At 38.5% G+C, this 25,732-nt stretch overlaps 1 protein-coding gene and 1 pseudogene across 13 annotated transcripts in view; one reads left to right on the top strand and one right to left on the bottom strand.

Moving 5' to 3' along the window:
• PPP1R9A (protein phosphatase 1 regulatory subunit 9A) overlaps positions 1-25,732 on the bottom strand; it is a 349,577-nt gene that overhangs the window by 28,229 nt on the left and 295,616 nt on the right. For 7 of the 13 annotated variants that reach the window (XM_070787167.1, XM_070787170.1, XM_019959701.2 and 4 more), the window contains 2 exons: positions 7,524-7,681; positions 6,717-7,014 (listed from right to left, as the gene is read on the bottom strand). In XM_070787167.1, the coding sequence (XP_070643268.1) occupies positions 6,717-7,014; positions 7,524-7,681 (456 nt within the window). The remainder of the gene's footprint in view (positions 1-6,716; positions 7,015-7,523; positions 7,682-25,732) is intronic. The other 6 variants (XM_070787168.1, XM_070787169.1, XM_019959706.2 and 3 more) reach the window with 2 other exon arrangements.
• LOC139182862 (small nucleolar RNA U3) lies at positions 19,392-19,486 on the top strand (annotated as a pseudogene).

Raw genomic sequence — 25,732 nt, 5'->3', positions numbered from 1 at the left:
ATTGCTATAATTTAGAAAATGCCCTACTTCAATTACATGTTCAATAATAGCAGAGATTCAGACTAAGGATTGCAATCAACCACAGCTATTAACTTAATCATTACCTCTCTGGTACCTTGGTAGGCCAAAAGTAACGGTTCAGTTCGGTTCAGTTGCTCAGTCGCGTCTGACTCTTTGCGACACCATGAATCGCAGCACGCCAGGCCTCCCTGTCCATCACCAACTCCCAGAGTTCACTCAAACTCATGTCCATCGAGTAGGTGATGCCATCCAGCCATCTCATCCTCTGTCGTCCCCTTCTCCTCCTGCCCCCAATCCCTCCCAGCATCAGAGTCTTTTCCAGTGAGTCAACACTTCGCATGAGGTGGCCAAAGTACTGGAGTTTCAGCTTTAGCATCAGTCCTTCCAATGAACACCCAGGATTGATCTCCTTTAGAAGAGACTAGCTGGATCTCCTTGCAGTCCAAGGGACTCTCAAGACACTTCTCCAACACCACAGTTCAAAAGCATCAATTCTTCGGTGCTCAGCTTTCTTCACAGTCCAACTCTCACATCCATACATGACCACTGGAAAAACCATAGCCTTGACTAGACGGACCTCTGTTGGCAAAGTAATGTCTCTGCTTTTCAATATGCTATCTAGGCTGGTCATAACTTTCCTTCCAAGGAGAAAGTGTCTTTTAATTTCATGGCTGCAGTCACCATCTGCAGTGATTTTGGAGCCCAAAATAAAGTATGACACTGTTTCCCCATCTATTTCCCATGAAGTGATGGGACCAGATGCCATGATCTTAGTTTTCTGAATGTTGAGCTTTAAGTCACTTTTTCACTCTCTTCTTTCACTTTCATCATGAGGCTTTTTAGTTCTTCTTCACTTCTGCCATAAGGGTGGTGTCATCTGCATATCTGAGGTTATTGATATTTCTCCCGGAAATCTTGATTCCAGCTTGTGCTTCTTCCATCCCAGTGTTTCTCATGATGTACTCTGCATATAAGTTAAATAAGCAGGGTGACAATATACAGCCTTTGCTGCTGCTGCTGCTGCTAAGTCACTTCAGTCGTGTCTGACTCTGTGCGACTCCATAGACGGCAGCCTACCAGTCTCTGTTGTCCCTGGGATTCTCCAGGCAAGAGCATTGGAGTGGGTTGCCATTGCCTTCTCCATATACAGCCTTGATGTACTCCTTTTCCTATGTGGAACCAGTCTGTTGTTCCATGTCCTGTTCTAACTGTTGCTTCCTGACCTGCATATAGGTTTCTCAAGAGGCAGGTCAGGTGGTCTGGTATTCCCATCTCTTTCAGAATTTTCCACAGTTTATTGTGATCCACACAGTCAAAGGCTTTGGCATAGTCAAGAAAGCAGAAATAGATGTTTTTCTGGAACTCTCTTGCTTTTTCCATGATCCAGAGGATGTTGGCAATTTGATTTCTGGTTCCTCTGCCTTTTCTAAAACCAGGTTGAACATGTGGAAGTTCACGGTTCAAGTATTGCTGAAGCCTGGCTTGGAGAATTTTGAGCATTACTTTACTAGCGTGTGAGATGAGTGCAATTGTGTGGTAGTTTGACCATTCTTTGGCATTGCCTTTCTTTGGGATTGGAATGAAAACTGACCTTTTCCAGTCCTGTGGCCACTGCTGAGTTTTCCAAATTTGCTGGCATATTGAGTGCAGCACTTACACAGCATCATCTTTCAGGATTTGGAATAGCTCAACTGGAATTCCATCACCTCCACTAGCTTTGTTCGTAGTGATGCTTTCTAAGGCCCACTTGACTTCACATTCCAGGATGTCTGGCTCTAGGTGAGTGATCACATCATCGTGATTATTGTGGTCATGGAGCTCTTTTTTGTACAGTTCTTCTGTGTATTCTTGCCACCTCTTCTTAATATCTTCTGCTTCTCTTAGGTCCATACCATTTCTGTCTTTTATGAAGCCCATCTTTGCATGAAATGTTCCCTTGGTATCTAATTGCCTTGATGAGATCTGTAGTCTGTCCCATTCTGTTGGTTTCCTCTATTTCTTTGCATTGATTACTGAGGAAGGCTTCCTTATCTCTCCTTGCTATTCTTTGGAACTCTGCATTCAGATGCTTATATCTTTCTTTTTCTCCTTTGCTTTTCACTTCTCTTCTTTTCACAGCTATTTGTAAGGCCTCCCCGAAGAGCCATTTTGCTTTTCTGCATTTCTTTTCCATGGGGATGGTCTTGATCCCTGTCTCCTGTACAGTGTTACGAACGTCCATCCATAGTTCATCAGGCACTCTGTCTATCAGATCTAGTCCCTTAAATCTATTTCTCACTTCCACTGTATAATCATAAGGGATATGATTTAGGTCATACATGAATGGTCCAGTGGTTTTCCGTACTTTGTTCTATTTAAGTCTGAATTGGCAATAAGGAGTACATGATCTGAGCCACAGTCAGCTCCTGGTCTTGTCTTTGCTGACTGTATAGAGCTTCTCCACCTTTGTTGCAAAGAATATAATCAATCTGATTTTGGTGTTGACCATCTGGTGATGTCCATGTATAGGGTCTTCTCTTGTGTTGTTGGAAGAGGGTGTTTGCTATGACCAGTGCATTCTCTTGGCAAAACTCTATTAGCCCTTCTTCATTCCGTATTCCAAGGCCAAATTTGCCTGTTACTCCAGGTGTTTCTTGACTTCCTACTTTTGCATTCCAGTCCCCTATAATGAAAAGGACATCTTTTTTGGGTGTTAGTTCTAGAAGGTCTTGTAGGTCTTCATAGAACCGTTCAACTTCAGCTTCTTCTGAGTTACTGGTTGGGGCACAGACTTGGATTACTGTGATATTGAATGGTTTGCCTTGGAAATGAACAGAGATCATTCTGTTGTTTTTGAGATTGCATCCAAGTACTGCATTTCGGACTCTTTTGTTGACCATGATGGCTACTCCATTTCTTCTAAGGGATTCCTGCCCACAGTAGTAGATATAATGCTCATCTGAGTTAAATTCACCCATTCCAGTCCATTTCAGTTTGCTGATTCCTAGAATGTCGACATTCACTCTTGCCATCTCCTGTTTGACCACTTCCAATTTGCCTTGATTCATGGACCTGACATTCCAGGTTCCTATGCAATATTGCTCTTTACAGCATCAGACCTTGCTCTATCACCAGTCACATCCACAGCTGGGTGTTGTTTTTGCTTTGGCTCCATCCCTTCATTATTTCTGGAGTTATTTGTCCACTGATCTCCAGTAGCTTATTGGGCACCTACTGACCTGGGGAGTTCCTCTCTCAGTATCCTATCATTTTCATACTGTTCATGGGGTTCTCAAGGCAAGAATACTGAAGTGGTTTGCTATTCCCTTCTCCAGTGGACCACAGTCTGTCAGACCTCTCTCCACCTGACCTGCCCATCTTGGGTGGCCCCATACAGCATGGCTTAGTTTCACTGAGTTAGACAAGGCTGTGGTCCATGTGATCAGGTTGACCTGTGTTCTGTGATTATGGTTCAGTGTGTCTGCCCTCTGATGCCCTCTCGCAACACCTACCATCTTACTTGGGTTAAAAGTAATGGTATATTACTTTAAAAATTCTAGAAAAATGGCAACTAATGAGTAAGACAATTTCAGAGTTTATCCAACAATGTTGAGTGGAAGGAAACATATGTCTAGACTAGGAGTCAGCAAGCTTTCTCTGTACAAGGCCAGAGTGTAAATATTTTAGGTTGTGGGTCACTGACTCTGTCACAGCTACTCACTCTTCTACTGTAGTATGAAAACAGTATGGAACTGTATGAGTGTGGTTGTGTTCCAAAAAAACTTTATTTATAAAAATAGATGGAGGCTGGATTTGGTTTGATGACCTCTGTTCCAGAAGATCTGTACTGATTATCTAGAGAGACATACTTATTAATTCATCCAAGAAACTTATGGATATAAACTACATTGCATACTTCTTACTAGGGACCATGAATGCAACGATGAATACGATGAATGAGAAAACCCTATCTCACACTTGAAAACTAGATTAGACTTATTATACACAAAGTGACAGAAGCAGAAGTAACAGTGTGAAAATTTCTGTGGGGATCAAAGAGAATAATAAGTCTACTTGGGAAAGGGGACAGGGTACAAAGGCTCCACTAAAGGAGGTGAAATTTAAGATGAGCTTTGAAGGAAGTCCAGAATCTACTGGAGGGGCACGTTAGGTATGAACTTAAGCATGAAGTCCAGTTTGTACTTGTGAGTAATGACCTAGTTCCTTTATTGAGATGCCAATGAGCTGTAAGAACCACACACACATAAACACATACACACGGGTAAATCAAGCTAATCACACTTAACCTCTGTTGAGTCCTGGTCTGAATAGTGGATTTGTCTCATATAGCAAAGAACTCAAGGATTTTACAGACTGCAAAGAGTCTTGACCGACAGGTTTCTTCGCTATCTTTCGAAGTGCATCAGAACATGAAAGTGGAAGGCAATCAAGTATGAGGTTATTGATGGTGATGCTTGTGGGGCGTCAGAGAGACAGGCTTTGTCACCTGTCCGAGGGAGACACAGAGAGAGCGAGAGAAATAGAGACGGACTCTAGTCTACAAACTCCCTGCGGGAAAGAATGGAATATCATCATTGTATATTTGGCCATTGGCACAATGCTGGACACAGAGCAGGTGTTCAACTATTTGTTGAATAAATACACGGATGAATAGATTAATATTAGTGAACACAGAAGACAAGGGAGTTCTTCAAGACTGGAAACCTTCATCCAGGGAAGGAAAGAATGTGAGGGAGTTCTTCAAGACTGGAAACCTTCATCCAGGGAAGGAAAGAATATGAGTCATAGCTAATACCTAATAACCATTACTTACAAAGTTAATACTTTAGAAAAGCTAATTAATTGCTCCTTTCTAGTTACTCAGAAGCATCATCAACCCAGGAATATAAAAATTGAGAAAGTTCAAGTATGTAGTCTCTGGAGAAGAAACTACCACCCCTTTTTCTTGGTCCTGCTTACAGCAGCTATGAATTTAATCCCAAAGAAGAGGCAGTGGAAAGCAAAGGAGGTCTTTGGAGAAAAGAAGGAATTCTCACATTTTCATGCTAATTACTGCTAACCACATTCTGCTGAATATTCCTGCTAATGGTCTGTGAAGCACAGATCATACCCATGTAATACTTTCCCAAATTTGAGATGAAACACCTGCTTTTTAGAATGAAAAGAGAAAATAATCTAGACAAGATGTAGCCACTTTAAAAAAAATATTTGAGTCAGATTTCATGTGAGTGACCCATTTTCTGACTACAATGTACTTCTTTCAGATAGTTAAGTTATACCTGAAAACTCAAACAGTGGAATACAAGGTATTAACCTCTTCCTCCAAAATAGGTCCCTCTGCTCTTTTGCCTTCTTACAAACAAAGTAAGGTCTATACACACTTTTTTTCTGAGGAGATGAGGGAGGCCTTGTTACAAGTATATTTCTATAAAAGTGCTATTACGATCTAACATTTAGGTTAATTAATAAGAGTTTCTGAAGCCTTCATTCTATTGAAAGTAAGCCAAAATCACAGGACAAGTCCTTCACCAACTTAATAAATTAGCAGGTTTGACATACTTTCTCTTGCCTCCACAAGGATCTTATACACCCTAAGTACTTAATTTTTACCTCAAAACTTCTTCTAGAAGTCTTGTGCTTAGGACCAAACCTGTGGAAGATAATTCCAGCAAATCAATAGGCTCAGGGAAGAAGAACAGGGAAAATACCAGGGGTAAAGCTATGATGCTTACTAAAAGTTACAAAACAAAGTGAGTCCCCACAATCCATTGAATTTCTATATTCAAGATGTATTCATGGAAAGATTACAGCCTTTGATTTGGTAGAGATGTCTGTGCTAAGTCGCTTCAGTTGTGTCTGACTCTTTTCAACATTATGGATTCTAGACCACTAAGCTCCTCTGTCCATGGAATTCTCCAGGCAAGAATACTGGAATGGGTTGCCATTCTCACTTTCAGGGGATCTTCCTGACCCAGGGATTGAATGTGCATCTCCTGCATTACAGCTGGATTTTTTACCCATCATATTTAAAATGACTCTACATGTGTAAGAGTTTCTTCTTCCATGTGATCTTAACTAGTTTTTAAGACTCTAGTTACATAAAATAAATGAAAATGAGCCTATTTTTTGTGCATCTTTGCATCATTTAATTTGTTTAAGCAAGAATTTATTACTTCTATTAATTAAAACATACAACTCAAAGGACAATAGTCTACTGACACTGCTATGAAATTCTCGTGTTAATTCTAGGAGCATATTTTAAAATTTATGGACTAATCTTGCTGTATTATCTTTATTATAGATTTTCTATCACATTCTGTGCCATATAAATGACTGTGAGAATTTCTTCTAAATAAAAACCAGTTAATGGATTAAGGCCTACACTGTTTTCACCTCCATATATATATATATATTCTTTTTCTATGTGAGTATGTTAGTGTTTATTGAAGCTTTATGGGATGCTATTATCTAAAATCTCTAGCCTCCTTCAACAAGAAACTTGCTGAGGATGTGAAATACTAATCAGACAGGAAGAGATAAAAAGTAAGGGAGTTCTCTTGTCCCATAATGTAAATGGAAAGCAGTATCGATTATTAGCTATGCAAAACACACAGGCCCTGTTTTTGTGTGTCACAAATTGAGGTGTTAGTGAAGTCAGACAAAACAAAAGCTAAAAAAAACAAAATTAACAGTACCTTTTTCTTGTAGTATTTTCGTGGTGGTGGCTTGATTGTGGCAAGGCAATTCTTCCATATCATGATCAGATTTTGAAGGAGAGGAGAGTGAAGTGTCTTCCCCAACAGAGGAGGAAGGCTCCCCTTCCGAGTACAGTGGTCCTTCTTGAAATTCAGCTATGTGGTCAGACGGGAGGGGCACACTGCCAGCCACTGGACTGAGGGATGAAGCACCAGAATCTGATTCTGGAGAAGCTCTCAAACCCTTGGGCAGAAGTGATTTGGTAATGTGCATGTGGTTACAGAAACTGTTTGAAGGCTGTTGGTATAAGAGATTATAAAGGAGGTTATGCCACTGATCATCAGTCCATTTGATACTTACTTTGAAATCAGACCAACCTTGTTTTTAGTAAATCCCTATGAAAACCAATTTTTGACGGTTTACAGATGAGACTGCATAGTTCACAACAATGTACCATATTACCACTGTAGCTAACAGACACCTAAGACATAATAAAAACAATGACTTGTGCGCTAATTATTTACCACGAGGAAAAATCAACAGCTGAATATCAAAAACACCATCAGGAAATATGAAGATATGGATATTCTCTTGGTTGTTAGTTCATTGAGTGAGTACAGAAAGAATTTGAATTATAACGATATATAGAGGTGAATAAGAATTTAGGAGACATAGAAGTGAACTATTCCAGCTATTTTCAACTAGAATACAGAATCTGGCTGCAGGAAAATCATTATTTTCAATAAGCTGTAGGAACAAGGATACAGCCCAAAGCCGCAAGTCAGACAGCGGTCAGGGGTGCTCACCTTTCGCTCCAGACTGTCCTCCCCATCAGTTGAGCTGACACTGTCATAGAGTCTTGTCCTAGATGGTCTCTGGCGTCTGTTCTTCAAGGAGAGCTGGGCCCGAGTTTTCAGTACTTTTGAATCCAGGCGCTCTGTCTCTGGGACTGCTTCATTAAAGTCTAAAAATAAAATATTGCAAAATAATCTGTGAAACCTTTGGAGAGGACTGACAGAGACTATGGACACTGAAAACAAAATATCAAAGTTATCAGTAACACCAGGCAGGAAACAGGTGAGAATCATGGTGGTCTGTCTGGTAACAAAGGTAACAGAGATGAGATTTGGGAGAAATGTACAAAGCCGACAGAAAGAAACCAACACTAAACATGACCACAGTCAACAACAAAAATCTAGCATCACAGATCATAAAACCTCCCTGTAACTATACAAAGCACTCGTTAGTATTTATTTGTTTACATGAATATATGCTGAAGTGTTGGATGAAGAGAGATGTGAGAAGAAGGTGTATCAAAGTTGAGAGCTCTTAGAAATTAAGACAAAAACCTACAAAAGTCAGGTGCCAGGTCAAGAGCAGATACCAAAAGGTGGCCATCAGCATAAACTTTCTATAGCAAAAGTTACCAAAACTGTAACTGTAAGGACTATACCACTTTGGTCTTAATATTTATATTTTTTTTCCACTCAAAACAGAGTTTCTGAAAATTTAGCTTGTTCTTTCAACTCTTTAGAAAGCCCAGCAAAGAACTTATCTCAATAGCACATTTAAGATAACTGGGGAAATAAAACAAGGTAGGCTATCCAAGCAAAACAAAATCAAAAAGCAATTAAACCACCACAAGTACTTAATTTACTAGTATTATGGATGAAGTAGAATAAACTGCCCATTGATAGATAGATAAAGAAGATGTGTATACACACACACGAATATTCATTTCAGTTCAGTTGCTCATTTGTGCCCAACTAAGCAAAAAAAAAAAACTGACTTTTTGCCACCCATGGAGTGCAGCATGCCAGGCTTCCCTGTCCATCACCAACTCTCAAAGCTTGCTCAAACTCATGTCCATCAAGTCGGTGATGCCATCCAACCATCTCATCCTCTGTCGTCCCCTTCTCCTCCTGTCTTCAATCTTTCCCAGCATCAGGGTCTTTTCTAAGGAGTCAGTTCTTCACATTAGATGGCCAAGAGATTGGAGCTTCAGCTTAAGCATTAGTCCTTCCAATAAATATTCAGGACAGATTTCCTTTAGGATTGACTATTTTGATCTCTTTGCAATTCAAGGGACTTGAGTCTCCTCCAACACCATAGTTCAAAAGCATCAATTCTTCAGCACTCAGCTTTCTTTATGGTTCAACTCTCATATCCATACATGACTACTGGAAAAACCATTGCTTTGACTAGATGGGCCTTTGTCAGCAAAGTAATGTCTCTGCTTTTTAATATGCTGTCTAGGTTGGTCATAGCTTTTCTTCCAAGGAGCAAGTGTCTTTTAATTTCATACCTGTAGTCACCATCTGCAGTGATTTTGGAGCCCAAGAAAATAAAGTGTCACTGTTTCCATTGTTTCCCCATCTATTTGCTGTGAAGTGATGAGACTGCATGCCATGATCTTTGCTTTTTGAATGTTGAGTTTTAAGCCAACTTTTTCACTCTCCTCTTTCACTTACATCAAGAGGCTTTTTAGTTCCTCTTTGCTTTCTGCCATAAAGGTGATGCCATCTGCATATCTGAGGTTATTGATATTTCTCGGCATATCCCAGCAATCTTGATTCCAGCTTGTGCTTCTTCCAGCCCAGCGTTTCTCATGATGTACTCCACATATAAATTAAATAAGCAGGGTGACAATATACAGCTTTGTCGTACTCCTTTCCCAATTTGGAACCAGTCTCTTGTTCCATGCCCCATTCTAATTGTTGTTTCTTGAGCTGCATACAGATTTCTCAGGAGGCAGGTCAGGTGGTCTGGTATTCCCATCTCTTGAGGAATTTTCCACATTTTGCTGTGATCCACACAGTCAAAGGCTTTGGCATAGTCAATAAAGTAGAAGTAGATGTTTTTCTGGAATTCTGTTGCTTTTTCCATGATTCAACAGATGTTGGCAATTTGATCTCTGGTTCCTCTGCCTTTTCTAAAGCCAGCTCGAATATCTGGAAGTTCATGGTCATGTACTATTGGAGCTTAGAGAATTTTGAGCATTACACTTTTCTAGTGTGTAAGATGAGTGCGATTATGGGGTAGTTTGAACATTCTTTGGCATTGCCTTTCTTTGGGATTGGAATGAAAGCTGATCTTTTCCAGTCTTGTGGCCACAGTTGAGTTTTCCAAATTTGCTGGCATACTGAGTGCAGCACTTTCACAGCATCATCTTTTAGGATTTGAAATAGCTCAACTGGAATTCCATCACCTCCACTAGCTTAGTTCATAGCAATGCTTCCTAAGGCCCACCTGACTTTGCATTCCAAGATGTCTGGCTCTAGATGAGTGACCACACCATCGTGATTATCTGCTTTGAAGAGATAATCTGTCATGAAGAGCTTTTTTGTACAGTTCTTCTGTGTCTTCTTGCCACCTCTTCTTAATATCTTCTGCTTCTGTTAGGTCCATACTTATTATTATTTTTATTATATTAGGTCCATACATATTATTACTCAGCCATAAAAAATAATGAAAGCTTGCTATTTGCAACAACAGGGATAGATCTAAAGGGTATTTTGCTAAGTGAAGTAAGTCAGACAGAGAAAGACAATTACTGTATGTGTTCACCTACATGTGGAACCTAAAACATAAAACAAACAAACATAACAAAGTAGAAATGGAGTTTTAGACACAGAAAACAAGCAGGGGTGGTGGTCAGAGATGTGCAATGAATGAAACAGGTGAGGGAGATAAGATGTACAAGCTTCCAGTTAACAAATGAATCACGGGAATAAAACGTACAGAGTGGGGAACACAGTGGACAGCAATGTGATATCTTTGTATAGTAACAGATGGTAAATAGGCTTACTGTGATGGTCATTTTGTAATGTATACAAATATTGAATCACTATGCTGTGTGCAGGAAATGACACAGTATTGCAGGTCAGTCATACTTCAACACCAACCAACCAACCCACCCAAGAAATGCATAAAACGAGATCAGATTTGTCTTTATCAAAGGTGGGAGTTGGGCGAAGGGGAAGTTAGATGAAGGTAGTCAAAGGTACAAACTTCAGTGATAAGATAAATAAGTACCAGGAATATAATGTACACGATAAATATAATTAACATCATTGTGTGTTATATATGACGTTTAAGAGAGTAAATCCTAGGAGTTCTCATCACAAGGAAAAAATAATTTTTCTCTTTTTCTTTTACTTTGTATCTATAAGAGGTGATGGATGCTCACTAAACTTAATGTGGTAATCATTTCATGATGTAAATAAAATTATTACGCTGCACACCTTAAACTTATACAGTGCTGAATATCAATTATATCTCAATAAAACCAGAAGATAAAAAATACAGTATAAGAGCTAAAAAGTTAAAAATAAATATATCCTCTCCAAATTTCCTTTTATTAACTTCTAAGTTTACATTCCAAGTTATTTGCATGCATCTCTGTCTCATTTCTTTTTCTTGGATATCTACTCTCCTCACCATAAAAGACACTTATTCTTCAAAGGAACATGTTCAAGTCTTTAAATAAAACAACTTAAAATTAAAAAAAAAAAAAGAGTCACACCAAATGGCTCGGTAAAGGCTAGAGGGAGAATCTGATGTGGTTCTCTTTAGTCCGCCTCTCCCTACTCTTAATCTTGCTGCCCAGAGGCTAAGTCAGGACCCAAAAGTTACCATCTCCAAGGGAAGAGGGAAGGATACCCATGAACATACTTAGGTATGTTCCTCACTGGCTGAGAAAAAGTGTTCTCTGGTTGAATTTATTTGCAATGGTACTACTCCTTACATTTGTACATGTAGCCACTTCTTAGAAATAATGAAGTCTCATCATTAATCCTATTTTATCTTTTCAGAGTGCCAGTCATTAAACTGTAATAATATTGAAGAAATTGATCATCAAGTGGATCTTGGACTTAAATTATTAAAAATAAAGCAAATAACTGAGTTGCAGAAAATATTAAAGTTGGCTTAAAGCTCAACATTCAGAAAACGAAGATCATGGCATCCGGTCCCACCACTTCATGGGAAATAGATGGGGAAACAGTGGAAACAGTGTCAGACTTTATTTTTCTGGGCTCCAAAATCACTACAGATGGTGACTGCAGCCATGAAATTAAAAGACACTTACTCCTTGGAAGAAGAGTTATGACCAACCTAGACAGCATATTCAAAAGCAGAGACATTACTTTGCCAACAAAGGTTTGTCTAGTCAAGGCTATGGTTTTTCCTGTGGTCATGTATGGATGTGAGAGTTGGACTGTGAAGAAAGCTGAGCACCGAAGAATTGATGCTTTTGAACTGTGGTGTTGGAGAAGACTCTTGAGAGTCCCTTAGACTGCAAGGAGATCCAACAAGTCCATTCTGAAAGAGATCAGCCCTGGGATTCCTTTGGAAAGAATGATGCTAAAGCTGAAACTCCAGTACACTGGCCACCTCATGCCAAGAGCTGACTCATTGGAAAAGACTCTGATGCTGGGAGGGATTGGGGGCAGGAGGAGAAGGGGATGACAGAGGATGAGCTGGCTGGATGGCATCACTGACTCGATGGACGTGAATCTGAGTGAACTCCGGGAGTTGGTGATGGACAGGAAGGCCTGGCGTGCTGTGATTCATGGGGTCGCAAAGAGTCGGACATGACTTAGCGACTGATCTGATCTGATCTGATGAATATTAATAAAGTAAAACAATTTTTCCCAGTGGCATTGCCCCATAAAATTATTTTTCACAGTATTATTAAGCCAAATTCAGACTTAAATTGACGAAAGTAGGGAAAACCACTAGACCATTCAGGTATGACTTAAATCAAATCCCTTATGATTATACAGTAGAAGTGAGAAATAGATTTACGGGCCTAGATCTGATAGATAGAGTGCCTGATGAACTATGGAATGAGGTTCGTGACATTGTACAGGAGACAGGGATCAAGACCATCCCCATGGAAAAGAAATGCAAAAAAGCAAAATGGCTGTCTGGGGAGGCCTTACAAATAGCTGTGAAAAGAAGAAAAGCAAAAAGCAAAGGAGAAAAGGAAAGATATAAACATCTGAATGCAGAGTTTCAAAGAATAGCAAGAAGAGATAAGAAAGCCTTCTTCAGCAATCAATGCAAAGAAATAGAGGAAAACAGCAGAATGGAAAAATTAGAGATCTCTTCAAGAAAATCAGAGATACCAAAGGAACATTTCATGCAAAGATGGGCTCGATAAAGGACAGAAATGGTATGGACCTAACAGAAGCAGAAGATATTAAGAAGAGGTGGCAAGAATACATAGAAGAACTGTACAAAAAAGATCTTCACGACCCAGATAATCATGATGGTGTGATCACTGACCTAGAGCCAGACATCCTGGAATGTGAAGTCAAGTGGGCCTTAGAAAGCATCACTACGAACAAAGCTAGTGGAGGTGATGGAATTCTAGTTGAGCTATTCCAAATCCTGAAAGATGATGCTGTGAAAGTGCTACACTCAATATGCCAGCAAATTTGGAAAACTCAGCAGTGGCCACAGGACTGGAAAAGGTCAGTTTTCATTCCAATCCCAAAGAAAGGCAATGCCAAAGAATGGTCAAACTACCGCACAATTGCACTCATCTCACACACTAGTAAAGTAATGCTCAAAATTCTCCAAGCCAGGCTTCAGCAATATGTGAACAGTGAATTTCCAGATGTTCAAGCTGGTTTTAGAAAAGGCAGAGGAACCAGAGATCAAATTGTCAGCATCCTCTGGATCATAGAAAAAGCAAGAGAGTTCCAGAAAAACATCTATTTCTGCTTTATTGACTATGCCAAAGCCTTTGACTTGTGGATCACAATAAACTTTGGAAAATTCTGAAAGAGATGGGAATACCAGACCACCTGACCTGCCTCTTGAGAAATTTGTATGCAGGTCAGGAAGCAACAGTAGAACTGGACATGGAACAACAGACTGGTTCCAAATAGGAAAAGGAGTACGTCAAGGCTGTATATTGTCACCCTGTTTAAATAACTTATATGCAGAATACTCCATGAGAAACGCTGGACTGGAAGAAACAGAAGCTGTGATCAAGAGTGCCGGGAGAAATATCAATAACCTCAGATATGCAGATGACACCACCCTTATGGCAGAATGTGAAGAGGAACTAAAAAGCTTCTTGATGAAAGTGAAAGTGGAGAGTGAAAAAGTTGGCTTAAAGCTCAACATTCAGAAAACGAAGATCATGGCATCCAGTCCCATCACTTCTTGGGAAATAAATGGGAAACAGTGGAAACAGTGTCAGACTTTTATTTTTCTGGGCTCCAAAATCTCTGCAGATGGTGACTGCAGCCATGAAATTAAAAGACTCTTACTCCTTGGAAGGAAAGTTATGACCAAACTAGATAGCATATTCAAAAGCAGAGACATTACTTTGCCAACAAAGGTTCACCTAGTCAAGGCTATGGTTTTTCCTGTGGTCATGTATGGATGTGAGAGTTGGACTGTGAAGAAGGCTGAGTGCCAAAGAACTGATGCTTTTGAACTGTGGTGTTGGAGAAGACTCTTGAAGAGTCCCTTGGACTGCAAGGAGGTCCAACCAGTCCATTCTGAAGGAGATCAGCCCTGAGATTTCTCTGGAAGGAATGATGCTAAAGCTGAAACTCCAGTACTTTGGCCACCTCATGGGAAGAGTTGACTCATTGAAAAGACTCTGATGCTGGGAGGGACTAGGGGCAAGAGGAGAAGGGGACGACAGAGGATGAGATGGCTGGATGGCGTCACTGACCGATGGATGTGAGTCTGAGTGAACTCCGGGAGTTGGTGATGGACAGGGAGGCCTGGCGTGCTGTGATTCTTGGGGTTGCAAAGAGTCGGACATGACTGAGCGACTGATCTAATCTGATCTGATGCTTAAATATATTATGTTATAAAAACAAGGAAGCATCTCAGATTGTACCTTTCTTATCTATGGAACATGGTGCTTGGCATATGGTTCTAACAAATAAAATTAAATATATTGTTCCCTGAGAGATACATCCACTGAATAACACTATATACAGAAGTTTTCCTTTTCATTTCCTATATTTGAAAGAAAAGTGGATAACAGAAAAGTCAGACCATTCAGGTATATTTAAAGACAGCTAAATGTTTTCTAATCAGTAGTCCTTTCATTTTTCACATGTCAATGGAAAAAAAAAATCCCCTTGATTACTGTAATTTCCTCCTTCTAACAAATTCTGAACTCGTAACTGCCCTTTAAGAGTTGTGATCATTGGGAGAGAATCAACTTTACAAGCTCTTGTTTACATATAAAACATGGAAATACAACATAGAGGAATGCAATAATTCAGATACACTGCTATACACACACATCTTACAATCTGTCTATCTCATATTTGGACTGCACATTCTATAATCCCACACACTGCCCATACACCATCTCATTTGTTCCTCACAACAGCTCCAACAGAAAGAGTAGCCAAGTATATATAGCCAAGCATATATTTTGCTCTCCTGAAGCTCAGAAAACTTGACTGTCTTGTCCTCATCCATACAGCTAGTTGATGAGCTACCAAACCTTTCTAGTTTCTTGACTCCTAGGCCACTAGCCTGTGCACTCCAACTTAGCTGATGTTGAACAAATTATTAGAATCAGATTTTAATGCAGTGAGAGTTCAGGGTTTTCGGCTGTCGATTCACATATGATGTGACTAGGAAATTCACTTCTCCAACAGGTTATTATGAAATATTATTAATCTTTCACATATGTGGAGCGTATCAAAAAAGGAAGATGTTGAAAACTATAGAAAAATTATTTCTCAGATGATTTCTTCTTTTGTTGGTTTAGTAACAGCTTTGGTTACCCAGTGACAGAAAGACCTAAGAAAGAAGCTCATTCTACTTTTGTGAGCATGATTCCTTGCATGACAGAACCTGAGCTCTGGAGCACCCAGCACAGTACACAACATCCAGGACTGTAGGAGCTACCTCATCACTCGATGCTGAACAAATAAAGTAAGGGAACATGAAAACTGCTATTAGCAGGGTTGGGAGTACAGAGGTTATCCTGGAACCTTACTCCATTGCTCTTCAGTAATTTGCCTGGTTTGGTTTTGGACAATTGCAAAATAACAATCTCAGATGCTTGTTTTATCATCAGCTAGCACTGACTGGGTGTAACCCACCGGACAGCACGCACGCAACAACATCTATTGGACGTAGAGTTAGCTAAAGCCTGAGAAGCAGGGCTGTAGAGCCATTAACCGAGTGGCCAACCACACATCACATCCAATTGACGATTTCTGAAGGCCTGAAAACAAAGATCTCAGGGTCTCTTTATAGCAGTGATAGAGCGCAGAAGACTTGATGCCTTTGAATTGTGATGCTGGAGAAGACTCTTGAGAGTCCTTTGGACCGCTAGGAGATCCAACCAGTCAGTCCTAAAGGAAATCAGTCCTGAATATTCATTGGAAAGACTGATGCTGAAGCTGAAGCTCCAATACTTTGGCCACCTGATGTGAAAAGTCAACTCCCTAGAAAAGACCCTGATGCTGGGAAAGACTGAAGTCAAAAGGAGAAGGGCGGTGACAGTATGAGATGGTTATATAGCGTTATTGACTCAAGAGATCTGAAGCTGAACAATCTCTGAGAAGATGGTGAAGGAAAGGGAAGCCCAGGGTGCTGCAGTCCATGGGGTCGCAAAGGTCAAACACAACTTAGCAACTGAACAACAACAATGGATTATAACTCAGTGATTTGTGTTCCCATCCTGAGGAATAAAAAAATTTTTTTAAAGAACCAGAAAACCGTAATTGAGCTGAGAACTTTCACTTCATCAACTCTTATGCCAGAAGGAAGTTGGAAGAAATGTCCAGAGGAAGCAACTACTAAAGACATCACGGATAATCCCCCCTCAGAAGTATTAGAGGGCGTGTGTGAGAGAGAAGGGAAATGTGTACCAGACTTCTGCTGCTGGGAACTAACGGGTGATCTAACGGCCAGCAGAAGCTAGCTTTTTAAAATCACGTCACGTGAAAATCAGAATATTACAATTTGAACTTCAGGGGTTCTAGCCCAGCTTTCTCTTTCAGGTAGGAAAACCAAGGCTGAGTGGTCACTGACTTGTCTACTGACCATATCACACTTAATCTGTGGAAGACTGGATAGAGCGCAGTCCTCAGAAGCCTAGCCTCATCCTAGAAGGCCCCTCTCAAGTCTGAAAGTAAACTTCACAAGCAATCTTCCACCTTGTTTGAAACCTCTTTTTGGTCTTACTTTATGTTCCAAACAAAAATACCCATCAAGGGCTTATTTGGCCAATTCCCAGAAGGATATTAAAAAAAAAAAAAAAAAAACTGAGGGATTTTATTTGACTGTGTATTTATCCAAGAAATAAAATCTTTACATGGAAAAATTAGCTGTCAGTTTTGTGGATGACGATGGTTCAACTGGTTCAACATTTCCAAGTTATGTGCTGCTCAGTGTAAGGAGCTGGACACAACGGAGCGACTAAGCACACACGAAGAAAAGCACAGAGTGTAAGGGTCTAGGTGGCCATGTTCACCGTCATTCAGCCTCTACAGAGAGCCAATCAACAGCACGGCGCAACGCTGCTCTCACAGCCCAGGACCCGGGGTTCTTCCTCTGCCCTTTCTCGTCAGTGTTTCTTGTTCTCCTGGCCATTAGCATCAGAGGAAAACTCCCTTTCCCCTCCTCTCCTTTCTTCTCTTTTCTTTCTTTCAGACCCTTCCGACTCTGAAACAGCTTATCTCTGACTCAAATGCAGCTAGAAGTACAAAAGAAGAGCAGACACAAAGGGATCAATAAACACAGCAGAAAAATACAGAAAAGGTATGAAGCAGCTGACAATAATGCAGTTTTGAGTGGGTGGGACTTCACCTCAAAATACCTGCATTTTAAGGCTAGCTTCAGTATTGATTCACACTGGAGCCTTTAAAAGAGTTTAATGGATTTGATCACAATTTTAGCAGCTCTTATGAAAAATGTTCTGTGAAATTAGGATGTTGTAGATCATATTATACAGAAACCAGTTCCCTACAGTAATGGTCTGAGTCATTCAGGTTTTCCACTAGATTGATGATGTTTTTGACGTAAAAGGAATGCTGCCCACGGACCAGGACTGGACATCAGCAGAGGGAACTGGAGCAGCATAACGATGGGGTCTGCTCTGCGTTCTTATGTGGATTACTCTGCTCAAAAACACTCGCACCTTATACCACCACCCTGCCTGGTTTGTGCTATTATCAATCAAAATGCTGAGCTTAATGAGGAACTTGGTGGCATCTTTAAACTCAAACAGTATCTGCATATCATTAAGTCACTGCAAGTTCACAAAAGATGGGCCCATAGGGCTTTGGGTTGGTACATATTGTATCAGAGGTGGGCTTATGTACTTTAGAGAGACGGTGTGAAATAGTCACCATGAGAGGAGACTTGGGGTTAGTCTTTCTTGAATTGAATCCAAAGCAGAGGCTGTCACTAAATTGGGCAATTTATCTAATTGCTCTTTCCCTCAGAATCCTCAGCTTCTAAACAGGCATGATGATAACAACATAACAAAGACTAAATGCATTAACACATATATAAATGCTTGGAAGAGCACATAATAAGCACTTAATAAATGTCTTTATTTACTGACATACAAAAAAAGATTAGCAAGATACTCAAGTGACTGAAGCAATCGCAAAACAACATGTATATCCATTTTAAATATTTAAAAAACAGCAACATAAAATACATTTTCTAACAGTAAATATGTCCATATAGTTGCATAGCAAGTGAACTGAAAAGATACACTTCATACTGATGATGGTGGTTGCTTTCAAAGAAGACATTAGATTTGAAGAGGCTGGTCAACAGGTACCTCAGTCTTATTTGTAATGTTAAAAAAAATTTTGTGTTAGATATTTTAGAAAAATCTATACATGAAATGCAATTAAAATTAGCAAAGAAGAAAGAGCACACATCTAGTATATTTTCTTTTAGAAACATCTTAATTTCATTCTAATCTGATAGCTCTAGTGTTCTAGGACTCAGATGTTGATATCAGCCCAGGATACCCAGTCAAAGTCCCCGTGACCAACAGCCTGCCCCGACATGAGAAGGCTGTCTTTCATCACATACATGGAGACTGTTTGCCTGCTTGGCCATTTTACTGCCAGATGATTTGGACTAAAGAAGACCCTTTAGCTTCCTTCCAGCTACTTCTCTGTTTTAGTGCTGTAGGGGAAGATGTACTGAATCAGATATGGTAATTTGAGGTCAAGTTATACAACTTCAGCTCACCTCATGATAGCACTTTGGTTAGGAACCCACCCATGAGCAACTCTTACTCTACACTCTATTAATAGTTGATTTCTTTACAACCACCCAAAACCTGACAAATTTTATACCCCAGGTAGTATTCATTAAATTTTAGGAGGCTGACTTGATTTCTTACCCTTTTAGATCAATCAAAAGATTACTGTTTCCTAATTTTTAATTAGGTCTGAATTTATTGTTGTATATATGTTATTTGCTAATCTTTGAAAAATATTGAGGAATACTATTTACCTCTTTATCAACAAATGCAATCTCAAAACTATCCATATGATCTTTGAAACACAATTTGGCTATTTGTTTTAATGTAGTGATTTTCCAGTGCAGTCTGGTATTTAACTTAGCCTTCTTCAGTTTATGGTCAATCTACACTCCTATTCTCAGAGTAGAGAGAGGTCCAGATTTTGCTGTCCATATCTTTTAAGACTATACTTTCAGGGGTCATTTCTGTAGTTCATATCTCAAGAATGACTCTTTAGAAATGCCACTAGACTAGCCTACCCATAGAAGAAGTGGCTATAAGTCAGAAAAACAACAACAACAAAAAACTGTATGAGCTATCCTAAATTCCACCATACATCACTTGAAACACTTGTACAAGTTGCTTGATTCTGAGAATATAAAGCAATTACAGAATTTAGACAAGGCATTTCAATATCTTAGGACTCCTTCATTGTCAGCTATCTTTAGACTTTGACAGAAAAGATCTGCATTACCTAAAATTTGAATAAATGTTAAATCAAATCTGCAGTACATCATGAGAAACTCTGGGCTGGAGGAAGCACAAGCTGGAATCAAGATTTCTGGGAGAAATATCAATAACCTCAGATATGCAGATGACACCACCCTTATGGCAGAAAGTGAAGAAGAACTAAAGAGCCTCCTAATGAAAGTGAAAGAAGAGAGTGAAAAAGTTGGCTTAAAGCTCAACATTCAGAAAACTAAGATCATGGCATCTGATCCCATCACTTCATGGCAAATAGATGGAGAAACAGTGGAAACAGTGGCTGACTTTATTTTTCTGGGCTCCAAAATCACTGTGGATGGTGACAGCAGCCATGAAATTAAAAGACGCTTGCTCCTTGGAAGGAAAGTTGTGACCAACCTGGACAGCACATTAAAAAGCAGAGACGTTACTTCGCCAACAAAGGTCTGTCTAGTCAAGGCTATGGTTTTTCCGTCATGTATGGATGTGAGAGTTGGACTATAAAGAAAGCTGAGTGCCAAAGAATTGATGCTTTTGAACTGTGGTGTTGGAGAAGACTCTTGAAGAGTCCCTTGGACTGCAAGGAGATACAACCAGTCCTGGGTGTTCATTGGAGGGACTGATGTTGAAGCTGCAACTCCAATACTCTGGCCACCTGATGTGGAGAGCTGACTCAATTGAAAAGACCCTGATGCTGGGAAATATTGAGGACAGGAGGAGAAGGGGACAACAGAGGATGAGATGGCTGGATGGCATCACCAACTCAATGGACATGGGTTTGGGTGGACTCTGGGAGTTGGTGATGGACAGGGAGGCCTGGTGAGCTGCAGTTCATGGGGTCGCAAAGAGTCGGACACGACTGAGCGACTGAACTGAATACTGAACTGAATAAATCAAATCAAATGGGCAAACTGTCTGGGAACTGCAGGCTTCTCTGAGTAGGACTATGAAATCAAGTGCAGAACTTGGGTCTAGGAAGGTGGATTATGCGAATGTCCTTTTCTTAACATTCTAGAGTCTCTGACATGACAATAAACAAGCTTCTGTGTTCTTACTCAGGGTCTCCTACAGGTATCAAAATTAGCTTTTCTGTCAAAAATCTCTAGATATGAGTAATCACAAGCATGCTAATTAGGTGACTCCCCAAATTATATATTTGATGCTACATCTTCCTTGATTATAGTATGGAAAGAATACTATAAAATACTACATAAAATCTACATAAAATCTGAATAAAATTCAGATGTGAATGCCTTTGGTAGATTTTATGCCTTTGGTAGAGAATAACCTGTTACCTGAGATGAGAGTTGTTTGCTTCCTAAATGGGAAAGTATCTTTCGACTAGAGGAAAGACTGAGTTATGTATAGAAGATTTAAGAAAACTTAAAATTTACAGTATGTATAAGAATAATAGATATGTATAAGAACTTCTTAAGTACTTGAAAATATTGTCAGTCGATAATAGTACATAAAAAGGAAATCAAATATAACAAATTCATAAATGCAATTTAAAATGTTTGCAGATGTTCAATTAGCTAAGTCCGTATATAGGAACTAAATATTCAAAGATCACTTAGTATTGATTTGTAAATCAAATTAAAAAACTATGTTTTTGATAATGTAACTTGAATAAATCAAACATTAAAACCACAATAAAATCAGAATGACTTTTTGGTACCCCTAAACTCTTCTGTTTCATCCAAAAAAAAAAAAAACCTCACAAGCAACAGAATTTTTAGTATACCTACATTCTAATGTTTCCTAACTTTTCTCATAAGTGAAATTTCCTATAGTTCTTATAAATAATCAGGCCAGTATTGAAGTGGAACATTACTTCATGTCCACCTACAAGAATTCAACTATAATCTGATGCCTGGGCCCCACAGTAACAGAAAAACTGTAGGGCACTGAACCTTTATTGGAACAACATGGTTGGCAGATTGTTCAGAACCATGCATACAAGATAAGTTTCTGGTCCCAGTTCTGGAAACAGCTGTTCATTTTTTGAGTTTTAATTCTCTAGATGTTATGATCCCATGATTGATCCTGTTTACCTCTTGGCTGATAGAATAAATTTCACCTTAAATGAAATCCTGAATAATCCACAGGAACCCACTGTGCACACTACATATACAAATCACTTTGTGCACTTTCTACTTTTATATCCCCCCATCCTAACTTCCTATTCTTTTAGTCATCTTACCTTAGCATAACCATATGGCGTCTTCCAAACTATGTAACTATGACTCCATGGCGAACCACATTATAAAACAAAAGAAACATTTCAAAACACAGCTATCTTGTATAAGTTCCTTGAAAAGGAGTTATATTCCACATTTGGGTCAAAACTGTCTTTACTTCCAGAAGATCACAATCTACCTTATAGTTCAACTGGCTTTTGAATTTTACTCAAAAGCCAAAATAAAATAGGAAGCAGCTCACTTTTCTTAAAATTAACAGAAAATTACTAAGCTTAAGCTCATTCTGACAAAAATCACTTGCTTTCTATCAAAACAACTCTAGCTCTCTTCTAGCACTCATACATACCTCAGTATGACTGAAGGGTCTGGTGACTTCTGTGAACTTATGAAGATGCAGTGAGAAATATGAACCAAGGACAGCTGCCATTTTGCAACTCAATACCTCCTTTTGAATGCCTTGTTGATTTGGCAACAAAAGTCTATTACACGTAGACAGATGCAAAACTCGCACAAAACTAGACAGGCAATTTAAGTGCTTTGCTTTCTGGGTAAGAGAACAGATTTTGGCTTTAATTATATGCCAGGAAACAATCAATAAGTATTGATTTCTCACTCATTTGGCTTGTTCATTAAAATTTTCCACAGTGATTTACTGGGAATATTCAACCTTTAATTAGTGCAAATCAATAGTATTTCATGGTCAAAATTACTTACTGGGGATTAAAAGTTACTGAAAATAATTTGTTCAGGAAAAATGAAAATTGTGAAAGTATACCAAGAAATGATATCTATATGCACGATAAAGAAAGCTTGAATCTCGCTGAGAATTCTCCCCTGCCTCAGTTTAGAACTAAACAACACGGCAGCATGGAATAATCCTCCACTGCTCTGCGTCTCATGCTCTGGGACAGGGCACTCCTGATAACGGAGAACAAGCATGCACTTTCCTTTTACTATCTTGCCATTTCATGAATTCTGACTTTAATTATGGCTTTAACTTTTGTTTAATATTCTGGATTCCAGTGCTCAAAGTGAATGTTTAGTGTACTCTCAGACTCCATCAGGAAATAAATCAGATGTGGTGATAGGAGTCTGGCCTGGCCTAGAATCCACAGGTATCAGTAAAGAGCTGCTAACAATGAGGACTCGGGGAAAAGCAGAAAAGACAAAGACAACACAAGGTTACAGCCTCAGCAAAAAATGATTTTCTGGAGGAGTCCAAAGTCTAAGAACTTTCTTATCAATATAAATGTATGGCTGATGCTGACTTTTTCTTTTCCCTTAAAAATCTTAAACTAGTATTTATTTTAAGCCTAAAAAATCCTTTGTGGTTTTTCTCATTCTCATCTTTTAATTATGCTACTTAATTTTTTTATATTTAAAAATATTTTATTTAAGCAAAAAAGTATACCATCTATATAAGTCATATAGAGATAGGAGAGGGAACAAGACACTTACGTACCTACTATTGAGTCTAAGAAATAAAATTACTACTTCTGAAGCCCTCTCTATGCCCTGTTTCTAGTGGTAATCCTTGGTTTTTTTTCTCCTAGTTATTCCACAAAAGTATCTCTAAAGAATATATTGATTAATTTTGCTTGTTTTTTAAACTTTACATACATGGTAATGAACTGTATATAATATTCTTCAAATCATTTTCCTTTTTGTCTGCTCAATATTATGTTCAAAGGTTTGGATTAATTATCTTTTAACTGTACCTATCATGAATGATGTTGCTGTGCATTTTTGAACATGTCTCCTGGCACACAGCAAGAATTTCTGGAGAACACTCATTTACACACAGAAGTGAACATTCTGGGCTATAAAATTTGCATGTATTCCATTTTATTAGATAATTCAAATTGTTTTAACAAAATAGTTGTATGAGTTTTCCTTTTTTCCCCTACATACTAGCTATCACATATTACCGTGAAACTTTATCTTTGTCAATCATTTTATTCTTATTAATAAGGTTGAACATTTATGTTCACCAACCTTTGAGTTTCTTCTTTTGTGAACAGATTGCTTACATGTTTTGTCCATTTTTCTATTATGTTAGTTGTGTTTTTTTATGATTGGGTAAGTTTTAAGTATATTGTGTTATTGGTATAACAATAACCATCTTTTTTCTTAGTTACATGGGCTATAAATAGCCTCTCTCAATTTTTGGCTTCTAAGTTTTCCTAGTGTCTTTTCATAATCAGATTTTCTTAATATTATTGTGCTCAAATTTATCAAATTTTGCTTATGATTTGGAAATTTTTGTATTAAATAAGATATTACATGAGCATTCTCCTACATTTTCTTCTAAAAGTTTTAAATGCTGCCTTTCATTGTCGAGACTTTAATCCATTTGAAATCTATTTCATGAATGGTATGAGATCAGATTCAATTTCAGTTTTCTCTTGAGTGGTCAATTTTTCCAGCTATCTGTTGGTCCATCCTTTCCCCACTAAACTGTCATGTCTGCTTTGTATTACTCTCAAACTAACATGAATGGACCAGCCTGTTTCTGGACTCTGTTCTGCTGAACTGGTCTACTTGTCAGTTGCTGAGATTACACCACACTGTCTTAATACTGTTGCTTTACAATGAATCTCAGCAACTGAAAGAACAAGTTCCCTCACCTTGGTATTCTTCAGGAATATCTTGATTATTCTGGGCAACAAGTTGTTTGTCCACCTACATTTTAGAAACAACCTGTCAAGTTCCGAAAAATCACCTGTTCAAATTCTGATGGAAACTGCAGAGAAATATATAGATTAGTTTGGCATAATGTCATTTTTTCAATATTGAGCCTTCCTATCTCTTTTGATTCATACAGGTCTTCTTGAATGTCTTTTCATGGATCTCGAGTTTATTCTGTTAAATTCACACTGGATACCTTATATTTTTTTGTTGCTATCATAAATGGTAGCTTGTAAAAGAATGTTAAGCTCAGTAATTCTGATGATCTGAAGACTCTTAAGGTTTTCTTATGTATTTAATTTTATTACTGGTGAATAACGGTAACGTTGCTTCTTTTCATTCCTTGTATCTTTTCTCTCTTATCTCTTATCTTGTCTACTTCTTGATAGGACCTCTAGGACAACATTGAGTAGATGTGTAATAAAGAGTTATGGTGAAATGTTAAAAGTAGTCTTCATTTTAAAGGGATTTCTTGATTTTAACATTTCACCACCAAACATGATAACTGACAAAGACTTGTTACCCTCATATAACAAGAAAGTTCATATGTATTTCTAGTTTAAGAAACTTTTTATCATGAATAAGTGCTCAACTTTATTTAGTGTTTGTCTTCATCTAATAAGATGATCATATACATTTGTCTTCTAGTTAATGTGTGAATTATATGAGCTTTCTAATATTAAACGAACTTTGTCTTTCTTACATAGACACAGGTGGTCATGATAATGTATATGAAGATCTTCAAAATGTATTTCTAGATTCAACATTTATCTTTGTGAACAAGTAGTTTGTTTTAAATAAAGAGAATTCTGACCAGCTAATGGGTGTTCACTCTGCTCATCTGAAAATACAGGAAGAACTCTATTCCGGAACACAACTGTGTTAGTTTAAACTGCTTAAACCTGTATTAACCCCGTATCCAACCTAACTATCAACTACACAGATATATACTACATTAGCTATACAAAAAGATATACTCACGGCATTTACCAGGGATTATAAACTTTAACCCTCTATAAAAAGCTCACTAAGAATGACACTTGTATAGAAAGAATGCTTTTTAAAGAAAAACAAATCTCCAACTCTTTGAGAATATTTATGAAATCTTTACTCAGTAATGCAGGTCACACTCCAATTATGGAAGATATTTTTTATGCTTAACTGTGGT

The sequence above is a fragment of the Bos indicus genome, chromosome 4 (assembly GCF_029378745.1).
Source record: "Bos indicus isolate NIAB-ARS_2022 breed Sahiwal x Tharparkar chromosome 4, NIAB-ARS_B.indTharparkar_mat_pri_1.0, whole genome shotgun sequence".
Taxonomy (NCBI): domain Eukaryota; kingdom Metazoa; phylum Chordata; class Mammalia; order Artiodactyla; family Bovidae; genus Bos; species Bos indicus.
The sequence above is the reverse complement of the archived record's forward strand: the minus strand, read 5'-3'. Positions and strand labels throughout refer to the sequence as shown.